This window comes from Dryas octopetala, chromosome 3, assembly GCF_963921425.1.
Source record: "Dryas octopetala chromosome 3, drDryOcto1.1, whole genome shotgun sequence".
In the NCBI taxonomy this organism is placed as follows: domain Eukaryota; kingdom Viridiplantae; phylum Streptophyta; class Magnoliopsida; order Rosales; family Rosaceae; genus Dryas; species Dryas octopetala.
The window spans coordinates 18,948,583-18,974,483 of NC_141368.1; the positions used below are offsets into that span (position 1 = coordinate 18,948,583).

Genomic DNA, 25,901 nt, shown 5'->3' on the forward strand with positions numbered 1-25,901 from the left:
CTAATAATTAGAATTAGACCTTGCTCTTTAATTGTGTTTTTTAGTTTGAATGTTAATCTTGTTTTAAATTATGTTTGCTCTTTAATTGTATCCTTTAATTTGAACGTCAATCTTGTTTTAAGTCATGGTTTGCTATTTATTCAATTCATGTTTGCATTTCCACCCAACATTGGATTCTCCCTTATTAACCACAGACTGATGCATGCTTTACAGTAGATAAGACTGATGCATGAAATGACTACACCATCATAAAGCAAATGAATGTGGACCATTCATTCCTTATCTCAAATGCAAGTGGTTTCAGTATAAATACCACTATATTTACCATGTTACACTCAATCTTATTTCAGGATCATTTCTCATTCCATAAACACCCAAATGAATACTTTGTATGTGTATTCATCCTCCTCCTCATCTTCGGACTCTGATGCTGAATGGGATAGGGAAGAGGATGGAAGGGAGATGGTGGGTAAGTTGATTGTGTCAATGGGTCATACCGTCGTCGCCGGTACACCAAGGCATGGCGGTACTTCTTCAAATTGCCGGTACACACACCGGAATCGAGAAGCCGCCCACGAACGTCTCATGGACAACTACTTCATCCCCTCGCCAATCGAGGACACCGTGACTTTCCGCAGGCGATACCGCATGCACCAACTGCTATTCAATAGAATTCTCGAAGCGGTTTGCCTCCAGGATGAGTATTTCCGGCCAACAGTTGATGCCGTCGGTAGAGTGGGTTGCACACCTCACCAAAAGGTGACTGCAGCACTGCGGGTGATGGCATATGGCATTCCATATGATTTGGTCTCAGAGTCAATGACCATTAGCCAAACCACCATACGACAGTCATTCTTGAAGTTCGTGAGAGCCATCACTGACGTCTTCGGAACAGAGTATCTCCGGAGGCCTACCCCGACCGATTTGAGGAAACTTTTGCGAAAGGGGAGCCGTAGAGGATTTCCAGGTATGATTGGTAGCTTGGATTGCATGCATTGGGTATGGCAAAATTGCCTAATGGCCGAGCAAGCTGTGTACCGTGGGCATTATCGTGTCCCAACAGTTATCCTTGAAGCCGTTGCTGGGTACGACACGTGGATATGGCATGCAAATTTTTGTATACCTGGGTCGAATAATGATATCAATGTGCTGGACTGTTCTCATCTTTTTGATGATATGATTTCCGGCCGAAACCACAGGGTGAAATTCACTGTGAATGGGATAGACTACACCATTCCATACTTTCTTGCAGATGGGATCTACCCTCAATGGTCAACTCTTATCACTACATTGCACAGTCCCGTTCTTCCCCACCATAAGTTGTTTGCCGCTCGACAGGAGGGATACAGGAAGGATGTGGAGAGGGCGTTCGGAATTTTAAAAGCCCGGTGGCAGATTATAAAACGACCTGCTCGTTATTGGCGTCCGATTGAGCTTGGGTATATCATGAAGGCGTGCATAATATTGCACAATATGATCGTGGAGGATGAGCGCCCTGAGGATGACGGTAGGGATGACCCAATAGACCCAGAAGCGAGCACTAGAAGGGCAGAAGCTGAATACGAAGGTGTAGAACCATGTCCGACCGGTGCTGCTCCATCATCATTACCTGAGATGAATGTTGGTCGGAATTTGCTTAGGGACCGAAATGTCAACGAATCCCTAAAAACTAATTTGATTGAGCACATCTGGATCCGAGAAGGGAACCCACCACTTGCCCCAACATATTGACGACCTGGATCATGGTTCGTCAATATTGTTCTCATTATGATTTGTTAGGTTAATCTTCGCAGTTGATCTTGAAGTTTGTTATTTGTCTTTGTATTTGTCGTTTAAGTGTGTTTTTGTTTGTCAGTTGCATTTTGTGAAATGAAATAAAGGCATTGATTTCTCTTAGCTGACATGACATGACACAACCATCACATATAGCAAAATAATTCACCGAACCAATGACAAGACTATACACTGACTCCACACTCCATCACATGCATAACACTGTTGCTTCACATGTGAGATTCGAGTATTTATGAATCCATCAGGGAATCCAATGGGCAAGTTATGCACATTTTTTCCCTATAAATACCAAGGTTTAACTATAAGGCCAACACATCCACATAACTATCATTTATAAATGGCTTCCTCTTCCAAGCAAAGTGTCGATGAGAGCTCCAAGCAAGGCGTCGGTGAGATCTCCAAGCAAGGCACCGGTGAGAGCTCCAAACAACAGTGCGATCAAAGCTTCTGTAAGTGCCTCCCTAACTGTGCTGCACCATTGTGCGATTATTTTTTAATGATGGAGCGTGCAAAAGAACCAGACTGGAGGTGCTGCAAGTGTTTGGATGATATTTTGGTCCCTTTGTGTGCATTTTGCAAGAGATTGGAGCTCAAGGATCTAGCCAACCACCCAAATCTTCCCCACCAATGGTTGAACCACCTGCCAGAGCCCAAACCACCCGTGCCATGCACATGCGGGAAGAACCCTCTGATTCAACCATGTGATGAGTGTGAAACCGAACAGAAGATCTCAGATTGGTATAATTACGGGGGTGTCAATTCTTCATCATCGGACTCCGAATAAGAAGTTCGATTCATTTTATGTCATGTCGAATGCAGTTGTTGTTGTTGTTGTTGTTTTTTCTTTAAATCATCGTATTGTTCTTGTTTTTTCTTTTAGTGATCATGTTGTACTTGTTTTTCCTTTAAATCATCGTGTTGTTTTTCTTGTTTGTGGTTGTTGAAGTCCCGATGTTGTAAGGCTTATGTTGTCTAATTTATGAAATTTTCTTATTTTAAATATATTCAATATTGACCTTATTTTAAAGATCTCCTTAAAATAAGATCACTAGAATCATTTTTATTATACTTTAAATTTAAAATTATCAATTAAATATCACTTAATCAATATTAGGCATATTTTAAATATGTATAAAACACTGTGACCCAAAATGGGTCACAGCACCATAAATGTGAGAATTGGGTCACAGCACTATTTGTGACCCAAAATGGGTTTTGGGTCACAAAAAATGGATTTACCATAGTGGAAGGCCTAACCACAACTTAAATAACTGCAGATTAAATAAGCTGGGTTGAGGGTATACCTGTTGAAGACTTTCCACGGGCAGAGTCTCGGTACTACTAGACTTGCTAAATAACAAGATTAAAAGAGCCTAATGAATAAGAGATTTATCAAAATTTTAGCAGAAGTTCGATAGGGATCAAGAAATTACCTATGGAGCTCAGAAATGATTTTTTTAAAACTTCACCAAAACATAGCCTTCACACTACTAGAATTGAAGAGCTCGTCGCCACGATCGCGTAGGCGAAATCGGATCGTCAATCGGAGCTCCAGAACTCAAGATAAACTCAAAACAAGATTGAAGAAGAGAGAGAAAGGAGGAGAGAGTAGAGAGAAGCTCTCTCTTGGGAAGCGTGTGGCTGAAATGGGATGACGATCAGCTGGGGTTCACGCGAGTGCAGATCCCTTACCAGTTTTTTGGTACCTGTTTGGTACCAGGCTAAAATCTTAGCCATTGAAAACAGAGTGGAGAGAGAAATAGTAAGGAGAGAAAATGAGTTCAATGGCTAAGATTTTAGCCTGGTACCAAACGGGTACCAAAAAACTGGTAGGGGATCCTTACTCGGTTCACGCCACTATTTATGGGGAGAGTGAGAGAGTCAACTCAGTTGACTCATCCGAGTTGACTGGGTTGACTCAAGTCAACCGTCACAAAATGGGCCAATGAGGAAGTGACACGTGGCATGTGCACTAACACTTGGCTGCACATGCAGCCATCAGATTTTGCTGCCATGTAGCGATGGACGCTCCAGATCGTGCCACGTGGCGCGATCTGGTGATTTCCTATTTTATTTTTCTTTTTCATATAATCCCCAACTTCAAAAATTAATTAAAAATAGCTCGGGACTCAGAAAAATACCCCGAAAAATACTACGGACTCGTATCGACTAGTACTAATTAACTATGAGGTCAAATTACCAATTTGCCCTTTAGAAAAATTTTGAAAATTTCAAGCTCCACAAACTAAGAAAAAATGCTTTAAAGAAAAAGAAATTTTGGGAAATTCATAAAATAATCTCCCGGACTCGGAATAATACGAGACTTGCACCGTTGGGTTTGTGAGTAAAAGTACTATCTTTTAAAGGTCTAACTTGGGTTAAAACCCTAGTCAAAGTTGGTCAAACAATTAAAGCTCAAGGTGGAAAAAAAATTAGATTTTCCGACAAATAAATTCTATAAAATTTTTAGAAAATAAGGAAAAATCCCAAAATAAATTTGGAAATTTCCGGGTCTCACATCCTCCCCTACTTAGAAAAAATCTCGTCCTCGAGATTACCAAGGGTGCTCGAACCAAAAGTGGGTACGTGGACTCCAGTTCCTGTAGAACGTTTTCCCCTTTACGTTCTCAATCAGTCATAATCCAACTTTTACTTGAGTGATAAAGCATGCATAACAACAACTCTCGAGAAAAATACCTCTATTGATCAAGTCGAAATACTGGAGACTCATTTTTAAAAAGATAAAAAAAAAACAAGCTACGGTTGATATCAGTCCCCAAAGACACTTCCGTTGATCTGACGATACCGTAATGTCGAGGATCCTCCTGATAACCAAACCCGTAAACTAAAGCGAAAACGGAGACCTCCATTGATCTCGACTATAAGTGATACTAGAGATAATTTCTCCTCACAACAGTCGTTCGCCCAATGTTATCCGTTGACCTTGCATCGTTCTCCGCTTTGTCGAACACGTTCTTCTAAACCGGTCCTAAGAGTTAGTAAGTTAAAAACCCTAAAATTCATAAGTTTAGTTTTTTTTTTTTTGTTTTTTTTTTTTAAGGAAAATAGTTAAGGTAAGTAAGATACCGTCGGGTTCAGCATCGTCATCATCTCGATGGGCTCTTACAGCGAACACTCTAGCTCGACCTCCTCCTCCACGTCCTGGACCACCTTGGTTAGCTTGACGTGGTGCTTGTTGGAGTGGTTGAGTTTCTGGAAATCGGATTCCGGCTCTCGGTCGCGGACTTAATCCCACCAACGATCTGCTTCTCCTTCGAGAACATGAGTTGCCAACCAGACTTGGTATTCTGGCGGAGCATTGATTCCTTCCAACTTTTTCAGGACATGTTTAATCCAGACCTCAGCTTTATCTTTTTCAGAATTATCATAAAATTTCATGGGCTTTATCTTAAGAAACCGGTCAAAGTAATGACCACGGCGCTGTTCCTAGCGCTCAACTTCAGTTTGAGGATTTTGGGCAAAGTTACCCATAACAGCTTGGAAAACCTCAGCAAACTGCTGTGCGTTCATTTGGTTTGGTGGCTGAGCGCGGTTTTGACGTCGGGGCGGCATCTTGTCAACAGAACTGACAGACTAAAAGAAAAATGGGCAGACTTAACAATGACTTTCAAGAATAGAAGAAAAGGATGATAAACAAGAGAATTTCGAACAAGACTCTTGGAAGAAGAAAGAATTTCAGAATACTCTATTTTGAAAACATTTTCAGGAAAACAGCCCTGATACCATTTTAACTGTCATGCCCGAAACCCAGGTACGTAACAGAGGCACCTATCTTGAGAATACCTGAGACTACAACAACCAATCCCCCGGTGTTATAATCTCAAATATCCACAAAATAGGTTAAGCCTTTTGGTTTAGTAAAAATGGGTTGGATCAGAGTGCTTGAGTTTGCAGCGGAAAGTTTATTCAGAAATAATTAATTCATAATTAAACCAACCCTCGGAGCTACTATTGTTTAGAGTAACTTCAAAGAAACTGTTTATATAGACTCGATAATTCAAAAGTAGACAACCCAAGGAATCAGTGTATATACAAGATATGACCAAGGGTATATAAAGATAGTAAAAGGACACCAAGGACCTGCCCAAGGAAATATACTGACTAAACAGGAACACAGGAGTTGACAAGCTCGAGACCGCACCACCACCCCCTTAATCGAGGCCGTCAAAGTCCACACGCGCAGCACCTGAGAGGGAGAAAAACAACAATGTAGGGGTGAGCATCACATACGTTCATTGCTCCCCCTCAGGGAACTCCCTGCTAGGTTTGAAAAATAGTTTGAGATAATTTAAAATCAAATGCACAACACAAACCCGTTGTCAAGCTTTGTAAAACGAGTAGCATGCTCATACAATTTTCAAAATACAGTTTTCCGGGCCCAAGTTCGGAATCATACCTGTTGACCAGCCATTAGGGCTAACTACCCTCTCACAAAAACATAACAAAGTCCTGCAGTCATTTGACCGGGACAGGGTAGCGAAAGTGGCCATTTCATGGTTATACCGCCTAGACTGGCCTCCCAAGAAGGACAATCGACCAGTCCGTCCGTACAACCCCTCATGAGGTTTTGGGGATCGAAACCCAGGGTCTAACGTAAGGGACCTTTCACTCTCAAGTCAAACACAATAACAATCTCACGAGAATATGCATAACAGTCATCATTCTCATCATCATAAAACCAAGCAGATATGCCAATCAAAAACATGCATCTTTATCACACAGTATTTATTATATAGTACATGCAGGAAATCCACTAGTCAGAGTGTGTTGTCCCCCTACCTAGCGTCCAAAGCTTTTGCTTGTTTTCGAGTACAAATCACAATTTGCCACGTCGCAACGATCTCCTTTAGGTAACTGGAGTTCATAGTTTGACAACAACTGGTGTTAAAAACGGTCTTCACGTAAATCGATGACCTTGTCTGTTAAGACCAGGTATAATTCAGAGGTTTGGCACTAGCGTAACTGCTAGGCTTTTCTGAATTCTTAATCCGATATAACCTTGCACCGCGAGGCAAACAGTCATGTCAGACCGTGTGGTTTCTATATCTATTTTAATTTATTGTCGAGGAGGTTGATCAGATATGAACCTACAACGTGACCAGGTCAGTGCATGGGGAAACTGAGGGAGCTCTGGCTCAGTGCCCAACGCCTGTATGCTCATGGACTGACCTTAGTCATCACGTTATTTGGTTACCACTGATATGGCCTCAATATTTATTAAGTTCATTTGATAACAACAGTTAAACAGTGTTCCGTCTATAACCACAACTTAAATAACTGCAGATTAAATAAGCTGGATTGAGGGTATACCTGTTGAAAACTTTCCACGGGCAGAGTTTCGGTACTACTAGACTTGCTAAATAACAAGATTAAAAGAGCCTAATGAATAAGAGATTTATCAAAATTTTAGCAGAAGTTCGACAGGGATCAAGAAATTACCTATGGAGCTCAGAAATGATTTTTTTAAAACTTCACCAAAACATAGCCTTCACACTACTAGAATTGAAGAGCTCGTCGCCACGATCGCGTAGGCGAAATCGGATCGTCAATCGGAGCTCCAGAATTCAAGATAAACTCAAAACAAGATTGAAGAAGAGAGAGAAAGGAGGAGAGAGGAGAGAGAAGCTCTCTCTTGGGAAGCGTGCGACTGAAATGGGATGAAGATCAGCTGGGGTTCACGCCACTATTTATAGGGAGAGTGAGTGAGTCAACTCGGTTGACTCATCCGAGTTGACTGGGTTGACTCAAGTCAACCGTCACAAAATGGGCCAATGAGGAAGTGACACGTGGCATGTGCACTAACACAGCCATCAGATCTTGCTACTATGCAGCGATGGACGCTCCAGATCGTGCCACGTGGCGCGATCTGGTGATTTCTTATTTTATTTTTCTTTTTCATATAATCCTCAACTTCAAAAATTAATTAAAAATAGCTCGGGACTCAGAAAAATACCCCGAAAAATACTACGGACTCGTATTGACTAGTACTAATTAACTATGAGGTCAAATTACCAATTTGCCCTTTAGAGAAATTTCGAAAATTTCAAGCTCCACAAACTAAGAAAAAATGCTTTAAAGAAAAAGAAATTTTGAGAAATTCATAAAATAATCTCCCGGACTCGGAATAATACGAGACTTGCACCGTTGGGTTTGTGAGTAAAAGTACTACCTTTTAAAGGTCTAACTTGGGTTAAAACCCTAGTCAAAGTTAGTAAAACAATTAAAGCTCAAGGTGGAAAAAAAAATTAGATTTTCCGACAAATAAATTCTATAAAAATTTTAGAAAATAAGGAAAAATCCCAAAATAAATTTGAAAATTTCCGGGTCTCACAGTACCTGGGTAGAGAATTTCAATCCAAATCAAGCTTAACAATTTACAAAAGTAATCAAGTATGAAAAGGAAAAGAAAACGAGACAAAGAACACCCTGGCCAGATGCCAGAAACGCTAGGAATGGTGGAGATAACATCGGTTAGGGTTTGAGATTGGGGTTTTTCACTTACTATTCATTAGACCTGAGACACCATTGATGTCTTCTGTGTTTTCAATGTACTTTGACTGCATAAATGGACCAATCTAATTAAGCACGAGTTACATATACAGGTTGGGTGCATTGACACACATATGGGGGCATGTGAATGTGAAATAATGAATCTCTCACCTTTTGCAAAGAATGAGATGTCTCTGTAAAGGATGGCACACAAAGTCTCTGACTAGAGCATCAAATTCATGAACTTTTAATGATGAAAATACCCTTAGGCCTTCCACTATGGTAAACCCATTTTTTGTGACCCAAAACCTATTTTGGGCCACAAATAGTGCTGTGACCCAATTCTCACTGCAATGGTGCTGTGACCCATTTTAGGTCACAGTATTTTATACATATTTAAAATATGTCTAATATTGATTAAGTGATATTTAATTGATAATTTTAAATTTAAAGTATAATAAAAATTATTCTATTGATCTTATTTTAATGAGATCTTTAAAATAAGGTCAATATTGAATATATTTAAAATAAGAAAATTTCATAAATTAGACAACATAAGACATCGGGACTTCAACAACCACAAACAAGAAAAACAACACGATGATTTAAATAGCGGTTGGTGCATGCGGTATCGCCTGCGGAAAGTCACGGTGTCCTCGATTGGCGAGGGGATGAAGTAGTTGTCCATGAGACGTTCGTGGGCGGCTTCTCGATTCCGGTGTGTGTACCGGCGATTTGAAGAAGTACCGCCATGCCTTGGTGTACCGGCGACGACGGTATGACCCATTGACACAATCAACTGACCCACCATCTCCCTTCCATCCTCTTTCCTATCCCATTCAGCATCAGAGTCCGAAGACGAGGAGGAGGATGAATACACATACAAAGGATTCATTTTAGTGTTGTGTGATATATATAGACCCATTTGAAAATATAGCTGTTGGAGGGTTTGGGGAATTTTTTAAAATTTTTTTGAAATTTTTTGGCAATTTTTCGGATATTATATCTATTTTAAATGATTTATTAATTATTTGTTTAAAAAAAAAGGATTTGGCCGATCTGGACCGTTGATTATCAACGGTCCATTAATCTAAACCTTTGATTCATTTTTCGGCCCATCTTATAAAAAAAAAAAAAAAAAAAAAAGGACAAAGCACAGCAGCCGTTGATCACCAACGGTCATCTCATCTGGACCGTTGGTGACCAGCCAAGCACGCCACGCGTCAACAGCCAAGCAAGCCAGGCGCGGCCCACGAGATGACCCACGTTCCGGAGCTGTTCTTCTGTTCAGCCGACAACCACAGCAGCAGCTGCAGGTGCGGGGCCCACCAACCTTTTTGCCCAGCAATTGCTTCTCTCTCCTCACGTGGGTTGGCTTTGCTGGTTTTGGGTCACACACAATTGGGGTCACACTGAAACCCGAATTTGGGTTACACTTTGGGTTACACCCTCTTTTGGGTCACATTTTCCGGCCCATAGTGTTAAGGTGTGACCCATTTGTGACCCAAAATGGGTTTTGGGTCACACTTTCCGACTGCATAGTAGTAGGCCTTAAAAGGGGACCACTTGTGCAATAGTTATAAGGCCTAATTACACAAATACCCTCTGAGATTTGACGTACTTGTGTTCAAATAACCTTTTTCATTTTCAAATTTCACACTCTAACTACTTCAAGTTTAATTTCTTTGCACATATTCCCTCATGATAAAAGTCAACTAACAAATTGTAATGAAAAGACTACATTGTTCTTACAATGTTAAAATATTGTTTGATTATAGTGACAGGACCGCCCCCGGATTCCACCCTGAAACCCGGAGAGGTCCTGCGAGAATCCAAATCAAGGAAAATCCTACCGAAAATTCGACAAAACCTCCCCTGAAAATGGACTAACCCAGAAATTTCAAAACCTGTTAAAAAACACTTCTAAATCATCAACCACCTCTACCACAACCAAATAGGGTTTCAGACCCAACAATTTCAAAGAAATCCAACTTAAAATTGTAGAGTGGTTATCAGAGCTGCTATTCTATTTCAAGGAATTTTTACAAGAATAAAATGGCGCCTGCAGGGTCCGACTAGGGAGATGGACGTAAATGCCTCGACGTTATTGGCTCGACCTCCACCAAAGCTACTACCTGTGGGGACAATTTAAGACAAAACAAGAAAAATTGTGAGAAGACTCGGTGAGTGGACAGTTTAATGAAAATGAAATCAAAAGTAACCATCCTGTTTCAGAAAAACCTTAAGAACCCCATTTAGCTCTAAAACCTCACGTCACTCTTTGAAATTCCCCAGTTTTAAAACCATAAAGTTTATTTAAACTTAAGAAATCCAACAAAACAATATATATTTTCTCAAGATAACAATTTCCTAAAATAAAAGAACTATAAAACATCGTAACAGCAACCTTGATAGAATTCAAAAGAATACCTCACTTAAAATCATATTTAATGATTTCTGAAAATAACCAATTTCATTTTCCACCATGCTATATACCCTGAATAATCCTAGCCATACACCTGTGCGGAATTCCTGCATCGCACAGGCAGGCAATATCTTGGCCATACACACGCATGGAATGAAATCTAACACGTGCAGGCAATATCCTAGCCGTACACACGTGTGAATAAAATCAGCACGTGCAGGCAATCCTGGTCATACGTGCACGCAAAGCAGCCCCCCAAGGGCGAAGCATCCCAACACACGGCCCAAAGCCTATATGTGTGCCGTGATGGGTCCCAAAGACCTATCCAATCTGATAACCTGGAGGGTACTGCAAAGGTGGTTTGAAAACCATTTTTTCCATAGCCCAAAAATATCATTTTCTCATCGAAAGAAAATTTTATTGAAACCTTCCTTCATACCTTAAATCAATACGCCAAAGTGTATTATTTCAAATAATTTTAGTATACATAAAACTATTCATAATATCTCAATGTCACGCAAAATAATTTCTTAAAAATGAAGAATCCCAATGAGATTATCACACATTTCGCTATCAACTCAAGGCTTACTCAAAACTTTGAAATCAATTTCCTTTCAATAAATTCTTGTATAAATCACGTTTGAAATCGTATATCTCTATCGACTCTTAAAACCAAATTAGTTCATCAATCTCGTATGAAAAATCATTTAATAAGACTTAAAGTAAGGACATTAATCAAACTAACGAAAATGTAAACTTTGAAAATCATAATCATTTATAACAAATTCAACCCCAAATTATTTTAACTCAAACCATACTCAAATAAAACTCGGGATAAGCAAATAAATTCAACCATAAAGTAAACGAAATGTTTTTAAAACAAAAGTCCACTCACAGAGATAGCCCTAACTTCGATCCTCCACCGGATCGTCACGAGCCACGGTCGTCTTGCCTATAGAACAAACAATCAACGAAATATAATTAGTTCCGACTCAAGACACTTAAATGTACATGTGTACTCAACTTAACATCACACCCGACTCTCGTTCTAACTCGACGGTTCACAACATCCACGCGTAGACCCAAAACACCTACGTAAACACTCCGAAAGTTCTCCGGCTCAGACCACGACGCCTAAGCATCCAAATCAACCGCAAACTTAATAGAAAATCTGTCCAAGGCTTACTTTGATCGGAAACTTCGTCTTAGGGTAATAATGGTATCAACAAGGCTCACATTTTAGTCCCAAACACTTCGGTTTCTCCAACCACATCCAATGTAGTCAAGGTCAAAAACCCACTCCACCATTTCCTTAAAAATCATCCTACATTCACTAAAATATAGTGGGGGTTCGAAATCCCCTTGTGTGCCGCCCAAAGTGGTTGTCCCAAATCAGAATTTTATCCAAAAATATCAAATTCCTCAAATCCAAATAAACCCTTAAATCTTAAGCAACAAATGGGGTCCCCAGAGATGGAATTTTTTTAAGAAAAACATCAAGAATAACTTCCAAATCAGAAAACCCAAGAGAAACCGAAATGACAACAACATTCCCTAATTTCAAGTTTCTAAACACTCCAAATTAATCAATCAAATTGTAGGGAAAAGATTATCCATACCTAGAGGAGAAAAACCCACAAAAATCTTGGAGAATAGAGTGAAAATTGGTCAGAATTTTAGAGGAGAAGCTGGTGGCCAGTGGAGCTCTTTCTGACAGCAACCGCGCGCAGGGGGTGGCTGGGTTGGCTGGAGGAGGGCAGGGCTGAGCTGATCGGCCAACGGGGGAGGTCGCCGGTGGTCGGGGTCGATGGAAAAGCCGCCGAAAGTGGCTGGGTGGCTGGGTTGGTCGCGCACAGAGAAAAGGGGGAGAGAGAGAATGAGGAGAGAGAGAGTGGGCTCGGGAGGGTGGTCGGCGCCTGAAGGGTGTGCTCGCCGGAGGCAGAGGCCAGGTCGGCGAAGGGTGGTCGACGGTGAGCTGGGTTGTGGGCGCAGGGGAAGGGTGCGGGAGTGGAGAGGGAGAGAGTGCCGGGGAGAGAGAAATAAAGGGAGAGGGAGTGTGTAGAAAATTCTAGAGAGAGAGAGAGAATTCAGAAAATTTTTCTGATTTTGGGTATTTAAAAACCCACTTTTATAAATTTACAAAATTGCCCCTCACTTCACATGTCCGTATCTTTCAAATCGTAACTCGGATCGACGCGTGCTACGTGTCTATGAAATCGTGGGATCGAAACCTATCTAACGGACCCAAAGTCAAAATTAAAAGCCCATTTATTTTAAAAGTCAACTTTGGGTAAAGCCCCAAATTAAAACAAAAATAAATATTTAAATCAAAAACCTTTTTATTTTCCAAATAAATCTCAAATCTTTAAAATACAATTCAACATTCTTTAAAAAAAAATTGTCTTAAAAACATAGTTAAATAAAAATTTAAATTTTTAGTGAAAATTTGGGTCGGGTCGTTACATATAGTTTAATTCATATTCCATACTTGTAATAGGAATAGCAATGTGAGAAAAAAAAAAAAAAAAGTAGCAAGAACGGGTTCAATCACCTAAAAAGAATCATAGTCCATATACTACTCCATCGAATCATACAAAGAAAAAAAAAAAGATGTTAAAGAATCAGAACCATAAATCCCCACATCATCGATCACCAAATGCATCTTTGGAATTCGAAAGGAAAAAGAGCTTCTTCTCAGTCTCTTTTCGCCAACATAGAGCTTCACCATCATATGAACACACGTTGCATGATTTTTCTTCTCTTTTTAGCAACATACAACATTAATAATTCTCTTATCATTAGTGAATTATTAAAGCATCAAACAACTAAAACTTAATGGAAGAAATTACTAACCTAACTTGATAAATACATTTACACTTTGCACAGTGGTTCGAAAATTTTGTTAGATTATGGTTGATAGCGTTCGACAATTTTATTTGAAGAATTAGGGAATTATTGTTGGTGGTTGGACCTACAAACAATATGAATATATTAGTCTTGGTTATGATTATTATTTAGGATTAGTGTAGTCATTTAAAATTTTTGTAATGATGTCAACATTTTTGTGTGAATATGTGCAAATAACTTATATTTGAGGTAGGTAGAGTCTGAAATTTGCAAATGCAGGGAGTTATGTGGAAACATGTTAAACCTCAGGGGAGTTCATGTGCAATAAACCCATACAGACTTAGATTTCATTGGATTTTAAAAGTCCAATGAAATCTAGGTGTCTCCAACTCAAATTTTAATGGATTCCAATGAAATTCAGGTATCCTTAAAAGATCATGAATTTTATTAAGTGAAAGATTTTAATGAATTTGGATGGATTTAGATGAATTTGAATATATTTTTTACACATAACAAATTTCATGCGAATTCCATCCAATTCCCTTGAATTTTGACGGATTTCATGAATTTAAAATCCATTAAACTCCTTTAACATCTGAGTTGGAACACCCTCTTATAAATTTGGAAGAATACTAGACAGAGTTGAGAAGTAAGACCATATGTGCAAATATTAGACGGGTCAATGTGCAACGTACCCCAGAGTGAGGGGCATAGGCGTAATTTCCTTATAATCAAGCTTATTGTTTTCCTTGGATTTTTTTTGCCCTGCTGAAGGCGGGACTTGCAAAACCCAAAACCCTAGCTGAAACCCTTGTTAACTATCCGATCCAAGTATTTTTTGGTCTGACTGTCCGATCCCAAGTCACATTGGCTTCCAAATGGCTAACATTCTCCTTAGAAATCTGCATTCTTTAGTCCAAAAACGCCTTCTTGCAACATCACCAACGCCTACATCTCTTTTATCTTCATCTTTTACAGCTGAGTACCTGGTGAAGTCATGCGGGCTTCCTTTCGAATTTGCACTCCCAATCTCCAAGAAGCTCCGGATTGACAAGAAGCAAGTCCAGAAGCTCGATTTTCTGATCAACTTCTTGAAATCTCACGGTTTTGATGATACCCAAATCGCCAAATTGATCACCAAGCGGCCCACAATCCTTCAATACAAGGTAAACGACAATCTCAAGCCCAAATTTGACTTACTCATTGAAAATGGCTTTGTGGGTCAGCATCTTCCAGAGCTCATTGTAATAAATCCAGTCATTCTGACTCGAAGTTTGGATTCTCACATAAAACCAGCCATTGAATTTCTCAAAACATTACTTACAACGGATGAAGTGCTTGTGGCGCTTAGGCGCTCCTCATGGCTGTTAAACATTGATAGTAAAGGTACAATTCAACCCAATATTGCCCTTTTGCTAAGCGAAGGCGTCCCCGTTGACGTTATAAGGAAAATGATAATGATGCAGCCAAGAACCATAATGCAAAATGTTGATAGAGTGGCTTATGCTGTCAAAACTGTACAGAAGTTAGGTCTTCACCCGACCAGTCCAATGTTTGTTCAGGCTCTTCGAGTTATGGTCTCTATGAAAGAGTCAACATGGAAAAGTAAAGTGGAGGTTTTAAAGAGTTTTGGGTGGTCTGAAAATGATGTTCTGTTAGCTTTTACGCGCCAACCATTTTGTTTAGCTGGTTCGGAGGAGAAAATTAGGAGAATCATGGATTTCTATCTCAACACTGTGAAGTTGGAACCAGAGATTATAATGTCTAATCCCAAGCTTCTTATGCATGGATTTGAAAAAACAGTTCTTCCGAGGTATAATGTTTTGAAGATTTTGCTTTCCAAGGAGCTGCTTAAAAAGAGCCAGAAGCTTTCTTGGATTATATCACAAAGTGAGAGAAGGTTTATTGCCCATTATGTTGTTAAGCATTTGGATGAAGTCCCAAACCTACTGGAGATATACCATGGTTCTGTGGAAGAGAAGACAGAAATTCCATAGTACAATCGTAAGTGGACCTCTGAAATTTGTATTGAAACATTGTTTCTTTGCCCTGGATCTAGAGTTCTTTATTATGTATAATCATTTAATTTTTTTTTGTGACTGATTTTTCTCCCTCTTCGATAAACATATTTATGTAGTAACTCTTTTTCCTTATATCAGACAAGTTCTTTGGTTACAGAATTATTTTTAATATGAAAAAATAAGGCACATAAATAACAAAAAAGGAAACTCGATTGGCATGGCTAAATGGGTTTTGGAGCATGTTTGGACTGTAATTGCTAGTAGCTATATGTTTTATTAGTATCGTGAAGTCTTTGCACCAAGTATCTATTTAGAAGGGAAGGAGAACACAGATTGCACAATTTAAACTTAATCAATTAGTTTTTGGTGGCCCATTGTTCTTCACTAAGAATTTTATTTTTCAAAACAGACATTTATGATTATATTTGTAGAATCAAACAATATCTAAGACTCCATGCTACTAGAATCAAAGGCATTATATGTTAGCGATACACTGGGGCTGCTTTCTTTCTCCCTCTTCCATTTTAGTTTGTCTTGTTCCAATGTTGCTTTCTATTTGTCCAGACGTTGGAAATTCTTTTAATGCTTGAACAGTCTTGTTACTGAGAAATTGTTAGTCATTTCAATTCTGGTTTTGCAGCGGATGAGGCTGCTGCTATGGATGTTTCTGGACTGAGACATTACTGGAAACAGAAAATTGTGGTCTTTGCTCTAATGTTTTTGCAATAAACAGTGTAGAAAGATTTCATTCAAGTTAAGAAAACATCTAAGAAAAGACCTCATATTAATCTAGCTTGAAGTTCAGTAGGATTCCTTTACTAGAAGATGTAAAAAGATGATTGCTCCTTGACCTTTGGTTTTCCTGATGCGGTTGGTACTTTTAAGATATCTTGATTCTATACTAGGCATTTTTGTGTATGTCCGTCTCTACAGTGGATTTCTTTTCTTGGACTGAAAACAACTTTATTGCAGTCAGTAAATGATTTTGCTATAAACTGTAATGTTTGTAAAATGAGGACATAAGAAAAAGATCTGAGCCACATTGATAAATCCTCATGATCTCTTTTAAGTTCATTTTCATGGCATGCAGAAGCTTTTTACGTACTATAATGGGGGCTTTTGTATGGGCTGTATATGTCCAAAGACTGCAGCCGTTATGCTAGTGCTGGTAAATTTTAAAATAGGGTCATCCCTATGCAGGGTCATCTTTGTTGCATGCATAGATCAAAACAGAGAGCTATATGGTGCTAGGTGCAATGGCTAGATCATGATTGTACATCACCAAGTGCATGAATAGTATGTAAATACATGAAACAAAGTGAAAGTATTAGAATATCTTCTCTGTTATCTTAACTTGTCCAAGTTACTGTTGCCATTAACACTATTTTGTTTAAGAATATCTTCTCTGTTATCTTACTTATTGAATCATATGCATTGCATTATCTCCTGAAGTTGTTAATCAGCATCATTTGCATACCCAATTTGATTTCATTTACGCCAGGTTCTCAAAAAGTCAAAATGCTTGGATGCATTAACACTTGTATGTGTTGATATGCAGGTCCAATTTCACCAACAAACTAGGAAGCCATTTGAAACTGAGGTCACTGTTATTACTTGCTCTTAATTAATATGCTTACTCTTACAATGTCCATGGTTCTGCATGTTTTGTCGATATGATTTCGCCCATTACTTTCATCATTGTGAAACTTGTCAAGGGAGTAGTCATGGTCAAAAGTGCATGATCTTTCATTTGGATGTGTTTTTACACAGCACAAGCTCCAGATGACCTAATTTATGCAGATGAAATGAAACTTGTGACACATTCAATTTATTAATTGATTTTTGGTCTGACTAAAGATATAATGGGTTGATTCTGAACAAGAAATTTGTTGAACAGACTGCCATATGCACCTGGAAATTGTGAAGCCTATCTGGATGAGATTGTGAACTGATTCTTTCCCATGAGTCATTCTGATAATAAAACAGGGAAACATGCCTTGGGAAGAACCTCATGGTAAATTCCAATTATGTTCTGACTTTACAGCTTATGGAGTTCAGCTTATCAATTTTGCCTTCGCAGTCCAGTCCTGTACAAAAATGTGGCAGACATACTATATCCCAGTCTTTTTCAATCCTAATACACCAAATAGTTTTACTTTATATTGTCTGTAGACCATCAACTTCGGAACTTGAATTTAAATGGGCCTCTCTGTTTCTGGCATATGTATAAGCTTGTGATTCCGGACCTCTTTGTACTGTTCTTTTGTTATTTGTACTGTGATGCCATTAAAAAGAACAGGAAAAAATAAAATAAAATTTAAGCACCATATACTGGTGTAAAAATGTTCAAAATGTGTGGGTAAAACTCAGGTAGCTTCACTCTTTGGTCTGCTCCTTTCTTTTATGCATATGCATATAGGCAATGACTTATTGACATATTTGATAATTGATACAAAACTTAAAATTAGCATAAGCCTGACGAGTCACACAATTCTTTACTATATACTTGAAGGGTCAATTCCTATATTTCATAAAACAGTGATAAACTTGGGAACTGAAATTAACCAAATTGGACTCGTGCGGTTGACTTAGGTGCCCCCCAGCAGTCTTGAAATTAACCTCCAAATAAACGAACCAAACTTTGGATTGGTTGGGCTCACAGAGCTCTTAACTACAAGCAGCATCTAGTTGGGGACATGGGGGCGGCTTCTCCAGCTAAGCACCACCTACTGCTCTATTAAACTATCACGAGTTGTGTTTGAATCCAAGTCACTCTTTCCCCACTAGAAAATCAAAATTCAAATGGAATTTCATCTTTAGGTCATGAAAAATTATTGTGAGACGGTAACACAACCTTGTGTTACGAACTCACTCAAATTATTACATTAATTGGTGAAAAAAAGTACATTTACTTCTAACCCTAGCCTCTAAAATCTATTTTCTCTAAGCAATCCAATGGCTGGACTGTTAGAAGTTCTTACAGACACCTACTAATATTCTCCAACTCCAACAACATGCACTCTGTTGTACTTGTAGAAGCTGAATTGTATGTTTCCAATGGAAGATTTTAACTCCCAGACGTCTCCCGAACTCAGAAGTTACATCCCTAATCAGAAATGGCCCTCAATCTCACGCCCCATTAATGCGTAGGCATAAATGAGCTTCAGCCAACAAATAAAAATCAAAATCAACATTCAACACTTGAACCCAGTGCAAAACGAAATCACCTTCTCACAGAACCTGTCATCAACCATAACAACAAATTTCACTAGTCCATGAAATCACATTTGCCAGATCCGGATGCCAGTCATTTTGCCAAAGCTCATGAGATGACCAGCTTTACCTAATTCCGAGTTCACAACCTTCAATGTACCCGCTTCAACTGAAATAGCCATACTTTTTGAAAAACCGGTCAAGATTTTGGAAGCAACAAAACTGCATACATGAGGAAAAGCACAACTGCTAAAGTTCAAATAAATATGGATTCAGTTTTACGCAATTCTCAGTTTGTCACTGATACAACAAGGTAGAGAAAAAGACAACTAAAATTGGAAAGAATCCAGACCAACTTCAAGCACACAAGATCTGGACAACCATAAAAAACAAAATACAAAACCATTAGATGAGAAAACATATCTAAAAAACTCTTCAGTTGGTAAGCTCCATGATGGCAGAAACTATGTCTCCATCTGCAGCCTTCAGTGCCTTTACAGCCTTTGATCTAGATACTCCTGCCTGTGTCATCACCAACTCAATGTCCTTGGGCTCCACCCCGGTCTCATCTACATCCTCATCATCCTGAGCAATGGCCGAGGTCTCAGGTTTGGAGATCACATGACTGAGATCAGGAGCCTTAAACTGCTCTGCAGCCTGAGTCTGCAGTTGCGAGCTCAAGTCCTCAATCTTTGCCTCACCAAAGATAACATATGTATCTGAAGTTGGACTCTTGAAAACATCCGGCTTGGATATAACAAATAAGATCTGAGTTTTTCAGCCAAAAAATATAATATAATATGTTAACAAACAAGCCAAATACTAATGCAAATAGAAAAAGTTAAAAGGTAAGCAAACACAGTAGTAAATGCACTAACATTCTTGCTCTTTTTGACTGTAACCCGGCTAACACCTGGAATAGGTTTCATTCCAAGCTTCAGCATTGCTTTGCGGCTTTTCTTTTCACTTCTGCTTTGCTTTGACCTGCCACTTGCCTCTCCATCTTGTTGTCCTGATCATGTAAGAAAAAGAATGAGAAGATAACCAGAAATTTACATGTTAAAGTCGAGCAAAGTAGTATCCTTGTTGAGATAGTCTATATGTTTTAGGCAGGTTCATAATGAATCAAACAGTGAACTAATAAACTTGGTTCATTTCTTCAACCATTGGCCTCACTCTAATTTCATTGTTTTTTAAGAAAAAACCTACAAGTATCACTAAAGTATTGTGGCTTAAATTGAAAATTATAAACTAGAGTAACCCATTTTGAGTTTTTTGAAAAATTTAAATGTAAGTCACAAAACACAATCTCAACAGCTCACAAGTTGCAATGATGTGACAGGTATCTAATAAATGCCAAAAAAAGATGAACAGATATATTTTGTTAGTCTTAATGTTAGACGGTTCATGCATAGATATCATTTTAGGAAAATAAAAAACAAAATCAAGGCTTCAATTCCAACTTTACATAAGCATCCCTAGAAATAAAGCTTCAACCAAAAAATTCGGAAGCTGTTAGAGAAACTTCTAAAATTATCTCAAAATGAAAAAAAGAATATTAATAATAAGATCAAGGCTGCAAATCCAACTTTACATCAGCATTCCTTCACAGTGCTACTTTGACTACATAAAAGGTAAAAATAAAGTAAAATAAAATAAAAGGACACTGATAAAATCATCTGAAAAAATAATTACAAATTACTAAGGGTGTTCAGAGAAGATTCAACACAGAAAGAAAGATAATTTACTTCTTAACCATGCCTCTCTTCAAAGTATCATCTATTGTAAAAGACAACTCAAAAAAATATGACTTAGCAGTCTATATGTCCATATACCTAATGCTAAACAAAGTAATAAGAAATGCATGTATCCATTTAAAAAGGGAGATAGAGATGCTGAGACGAACAAACTTTACAATAAACTTACCCTCTGCTTCATCATCGTCCTTGTCATCATCGTCATCTTCATCATCGTCGTCATCCTCTTCCTCTTCAACTGTAGGCTGATCAGGCTGCCAACAAAAGGTAATAAATTAAAGACACCCAACCTATTACCAGAAAGGTAAATAAGAAAAGAAATAACAAAAAAAAAAAGCATTCAAATTTTCATATCCATCACCAGCTAATTCTAAATAAGCTACAACCACGTGAGCGAACATTTAAAGACAAAAAAGATGTTAATTGAAAAATAATAAATATGTCCGGACATGAATCGTTAAAAAAGTCTGTAATGTCCAACAGAGAGAAAATGATACAATTGCATCAATGAAAAAGCAAAAATTTGTTTAGGTGAAAGACTGACATAAAAAGAGGTGGTTTTATTTATATTTATTTGCATTCCTTCTAGAAAGTTCAAAATTTAGTGAACCATTCTTTGGCATCTTTGCAACTATGTACCTTCATTAAAATTAAATTAGGTTGAGTAAGTATTACCATATCAAAAAATCTTTGGCCATGAAACTTGAAGTTATATGCTAACTAAGTAAAACAGGGATCGAACATATATATATAGAAACAAAACAAAACAAAATAACAGAGAATTTATGTTTTCATTCAATACCCACATGAAATTTTCATTTGAACTACCAAATCAGTCCTAGAATAACCGAGAATTTATGTTTTCATTCAATACCCACATGAAATTTTCATTTGAACTACCAAATCCGTCCTAGAATAACCAAGAATTTATGTTTTCATTCAATACCCACATCAAGTTTTCATTTGAACTACCAAATCAGTCCTAAAATTCACGAAATGATGTTTTTCAGTGACAAAAACAACCATAATTAGAGCAAATAACTAGCATTTACAGTACTCACCCACCCATTCCAACATGTAGATATACAATTATTCGATTTCTCCAGTCAAACAAACACACAAAGATGCAGCACATATCCATTAACCTTGAAAGAGAGAGATAGAGTTAAAACTTACATCGATGGTTTGCTGTTCGAGATGGGCAGCGAGGAGCTCCTCCTGGGTCTGAGCAGTCATGGCTTGGTTTTGTGAGTTGAGAGAGTTCGAAGAGAAAGTGAGAGAGTGCGAAGTGCAAAAACCCTAAAACCCAAAAATCGACTCTGCAAAGTGATTAAAACCGACTCTTTTAGTCTTTTATAGTCTCACGCTCACAGCTGGGTGTAGTGAAATGACCAATCTGACATTAACCTTGTGCAGTAATTGCCAATTAGTGCTTACTGTTGGGCTGGGCTCACTTTTGGCTTCTGCTGCAGCCCATTACTGCTTCTATGCATTGGATGAAAATATCCACCGTATCTGCCAAGGTATTCATAAATTCATCGATCAATATTTAAATAGGTTGTAACTGATATTTTTTTGATATTGATATATGTCAACAGAATATTAGTATATGTCGATAAAATATTAGTATATGTAGGCAAAATTGTATAAAAATTTCAAAGTAAGCAAAGAAGAGAAATAAGATGAAATCAAACCAAATTCAACCCTAACTAGATCAAAACTCATCCACTAACCCTAGTCAATCAAAAATACACCAACAAAAGAACAAAATCTTGTTAGAACCAATTTGTACATATCATATAATTATGAAGATCATACAATAATATATGTGATACCTTGGAAAAAAAAAAAAAATTATAATCTAATATGGTATAATATTGTTATTAATATTATAAAATAAAGGAAACCTAATTATAAGGACATTAATAGTCCTAATTGATATGGAATAAGGTAGTTTGCCACTAAAGAGACATATACAATATGTGGTTAGGATTCTATGATAGGTGTATGATCCTACCATATAGGTTCCTACTCTCACAATACCACCAGGTCGTCCTAAATCTAGCCCCATTGAGAGATAGAACATAAAGATATTGGAGAGAGTAGAAGACTTTGTCTTTCCCTATTGCTTATTTGACATGGCTTCATCAGGTACACATCTTTAATTTCTAATTATTGGCTATATATTTTTATCATGATTATTGTGTCTCTATCAATGTGTAGATTACATGTTTATATGTGTTTGATCTAACAAATCTAACTCAATTTTCTTTACACCCATATCTACTGAAATTGATTTATCAGTTAATATATCTATAAATTTGAATTCTGATATTTAAGAAATTTCTGATATTTTTATCCTTGCTTCTATATACCCCTAATGGATAATTCTTTAAAAGAACCTCCTTGTCCACTTTCTAAACCCCACAATTTTTTTTTATTACAGCTATTGTCACACCCTCACATTTCTCACCTCATTCTGTTTCTTATTTTTAATTTATAAAATTTTTCACTACACACCTCCTAATAACTTCAAAATACTCTCATTTAAAAACAAATCAAAGGAAAATCAAAAACCCACCATCCCTCACCCTAACACCACCCATCTCGCAGGCATCCCTTCCCTTACTGCCATCTCTATCTTTGTCTCTCTTTTTTTTCTTTCTCTCTCTTTTCTTTTTTCTCCCTCTCTCCGATCTGTTGCAAAGGGAGGCCGCCAAGGTTGTCAGCCTCCAGATCGAAGGTCGTTGTCCACTCATATAGAGGCCGTAAAGGTCGCCGCCCTTTCTTTGCAACAAATCGGAGAGAGAGAGAGATAGAGAGAGAGGTGTTGTTGTAGTTTGAGAATTGAATCCAAATTCTCACTGTCTCGACAAGTAATAATTCGATGAAAGAAAATAATCAAGCCAATAAAACAGATAAATTAACCAAGGACACACAAACACACCAAGGTTTTATGTGGCTCAACAAAATGCCCACGGCCCGAGAGACATCTTTTTTCCTCACTCTTCACTATGGAAAACAAATAGTGAAGAACGAACATCTTAGGGGTATTAGGTGGATCAAAAGCGATTGGAGAACATGAATCGAAAATCGTACCCTCAATTGAAACTTTTTCGATATCGAATCAATCCTCGAACGAGGCTCAAGTTCAACCCATCACACACTCTCTTGTAACTCGTAGGGTGATTTAGTTATATGCTATGTTCTTACTTTTGTTTTGCAGATCTAATGGAAAAAATCCAAACCAAATATTTAAAAAAAAAAACAAAAAACTATTGGAAATTTGTAGAGAATGCTTAGGTCTTTGGGTGGACATTGCAGAAATTAGGTCTATGGGTAGACAATTCAAACAAATGTAAAACCACTAACCATAATCTTAAATAGAAGAAACCCTTTAGTTTTATCCAAGGAGTAAAATTTCAGTTTCGAAGAAATTTTCGACGTAAAATTTCGGTTTCGAGGAAATTTTCGACGGAAATTTTCGTGGAAATTTCGATTAAAATTTCGATTTCAATAAAATTGGACAAAAACGACGGAAATTGCTATCAAAATATGAAAATTTTGAATGAAATTTGACTATATGTTTATTTAACATATTATCTATTACATTGATAAAAAAACATTGAAGAAACCAAATAATATAGTAGATTTCATGTGATATAAGGTAAATATAATGCACGCTGGAGACAAATACTGTTAAATAAAAATAGTTCACTAATTAATAATTACATAAAAATGACCTCTTTTTAAGGGATATTTAATCATTTTGAATCCAATTATCCTTAAAACATATGTGGACAAATAAGAAAATGACATGTATTGTTATTTTCTAAACCACTTAATCCAATAACCAAAAACAATCTAAATAGATTGTGAGATCCTGAAAAGTTGGTTTGTAATTTATTTTGAAGTAAATAGTGATTTATTGATAATTATCTTGTTAATTCGGAGATATTAGAATTTTTCTGAGGAATTTTGGAAGGAAATAAATGAATTTGAAGTCGTAGAAAAATAAAATTTATCAAGACGAGCTCACGAGATTTTACAGAACGTTTTTCAGCCTCGAAGTTAATTTTGGTAAGTTAATTGAATTTTAAGTGATTTCGGCGAGTCATTGAGGAACAATAAAAATTAGGAAAGACCCAGTCTTGATTTTAGTTTTGTTGGAAAAGTCTCGGGTCAACGAACGCATAGACCCAAATGAAACGTGTTTTTTTTTTCTTTCCTTTCCTTTTCTTTTCTTTTCTTTTTTTTTTCTTTTCTTTTTTTTTTCTTTTCTTTTCTTTTCTCTTCCTTTTTTTTTTCTTTCCTTCTTCCTTTTCACTCATGACCTCTCCTGCTCTCCAATCTTCCATTTCTCTCTCCAGTCTTCATTTTCTTTTCTTTTCTCCTCCCTCAGTTCTCACGCAGACAACTCTTTTCTTTCTCTCTCCAATCCCTCCCTCCCCCTCACTCATCTTTCCTCTCTCCCTAATCTCTTCTCTCTCCTTTCTCTCCCTCCCTCTCCCTCCCCTTCCCTTTCCCCGATCTCTTTCTTTTCCGAAGCTCCTCTCCCTCCGGCGACGGCGGCCCGCTCTCTCTCTCTCTCTCCAGTCTCTGCCTCCCTTCAGTCTCTACGCCAAATTTCAGCGAAATTTAGAGAAATTTAACAAAAATGTGCTTGGAGCATTTTAGAAAAACAAGGGTTTAGGCTAACGAAAATGTTTTTCTATTCACTAAAATATGAATGTGTTTGAGTGTGTTCTAAAGTTTTCACAAATTTGTAAACCCTATCATTTAGATTTTAGATCTAGGATTCTTCATTAGCCTTTTCATATTTTTAGCTTGAGAAAGTTGATTTTTAAAGAATCCAAATCTGCATTTCATATTCATATATTGAAGAATCTATTGTCCTTGGTATGTATTGGTGCCATGGGTTGATGAGCTTGGAGATTGAGCTGTCTTCTTCATGATTGACTGATAGCCTTACTTTTGGAAGTTGCACAAAAGGGTAAGAAGCTGCAATTTAGTTTAGGACTTAGTGATTGAGCTTGTTTGTTCTTTGCTGCCTTTATATTGAATTTCCTATATAGTGGATTGCCAGGTCAGCTGAAAAAGACTCCCAGTTTTTACCCTTTGTGGTTTTTCTGGGTGAACATCTTGTGTGCCTTCATCTTCATTCTGTGTTTTAATGTTTGCTGACTTACTTAACTTTTAAACACAAATATATATTAAATATCTATGCTTGATATTGTTATATGTCATATGGAACTATCTAGTTAATCACACATCACTGTAGTTGTGGATAACACTGGGATGTCTACTGTGATGGGTCATTTGAGTGTATAGGTT

General features: G+C 37.6%; 2 protein-coding genes across 3 annotated transcripts; one reads left to right on the forward strand and one right to left on the reverse strand.

Annotated features, from left to right (window-relative positions):
* The first annotated feature begins 14,358 nt into the window (after window positions 1–14,358).
* On the forward strand, window positions 14,359–17,834 carry LOC147291580 (uncharacterized). 2 transcript variants are annotated; one of them, XM_086237855.1, is made up of 3 exons: window positions 14,359–15,580; window positions 17,156–17,197; window positions 17,495–17,834. In XM_086237855.1, the coding sequence occupies exon 1, from the start codon at window positions 14,455–14,457 to the stop codon at window positions 15,571–15,573; it is 1,119 nt and encodes a 372-aa protein (XP_086093981.1). In that variant the 5' UTR covers window positions 14,359–14,454; the 3' UTR covers window positions 15,574–15,580; window positions 17,156–17,197; window positions 17,495–17,834. The 2 variants fall into 2 exon arrangements, with proteins under 2 accessions (XP_086093981.1, XP_086093980.1); XM_086237854.1 differs by lacking the exons at window positions 17,156–17,197; window positions 17,495–17,834 and adding an exon at window positions 16,238–16,769.
* A 1,226-nt stretch (window positions 17,835–19,060) lies between these two features.
* LOC147291581 (Nascent polypeptide-associated complex (NAC), alpha subunit family protein) lies at window positions 19,061–21,905 on the reverse strand. Its single transcript, XM_086235387.1, has 4 exons — window positions 21,744–21,905; window positions 20,737–20,821; window positions 19,689–19,822; window positions 19,061–19,578 (listed from the first exon to the last, which is right to left on the reverse strand). Exons 1-4 carry the CDS (start codon window positions 21,801–21,803, stop codon window positions 19,246–19,248), a joined length of 612 nt encoding a protein of 203 aa, XP_086091513.1. The 5' UTR covers window positions 21,804–21,905; the 3' UTR covers window positions 19,061–19,245.
* Between the last annotated feature and the right edge of the window lie 3,996 nt (window positions 21,906–25,901).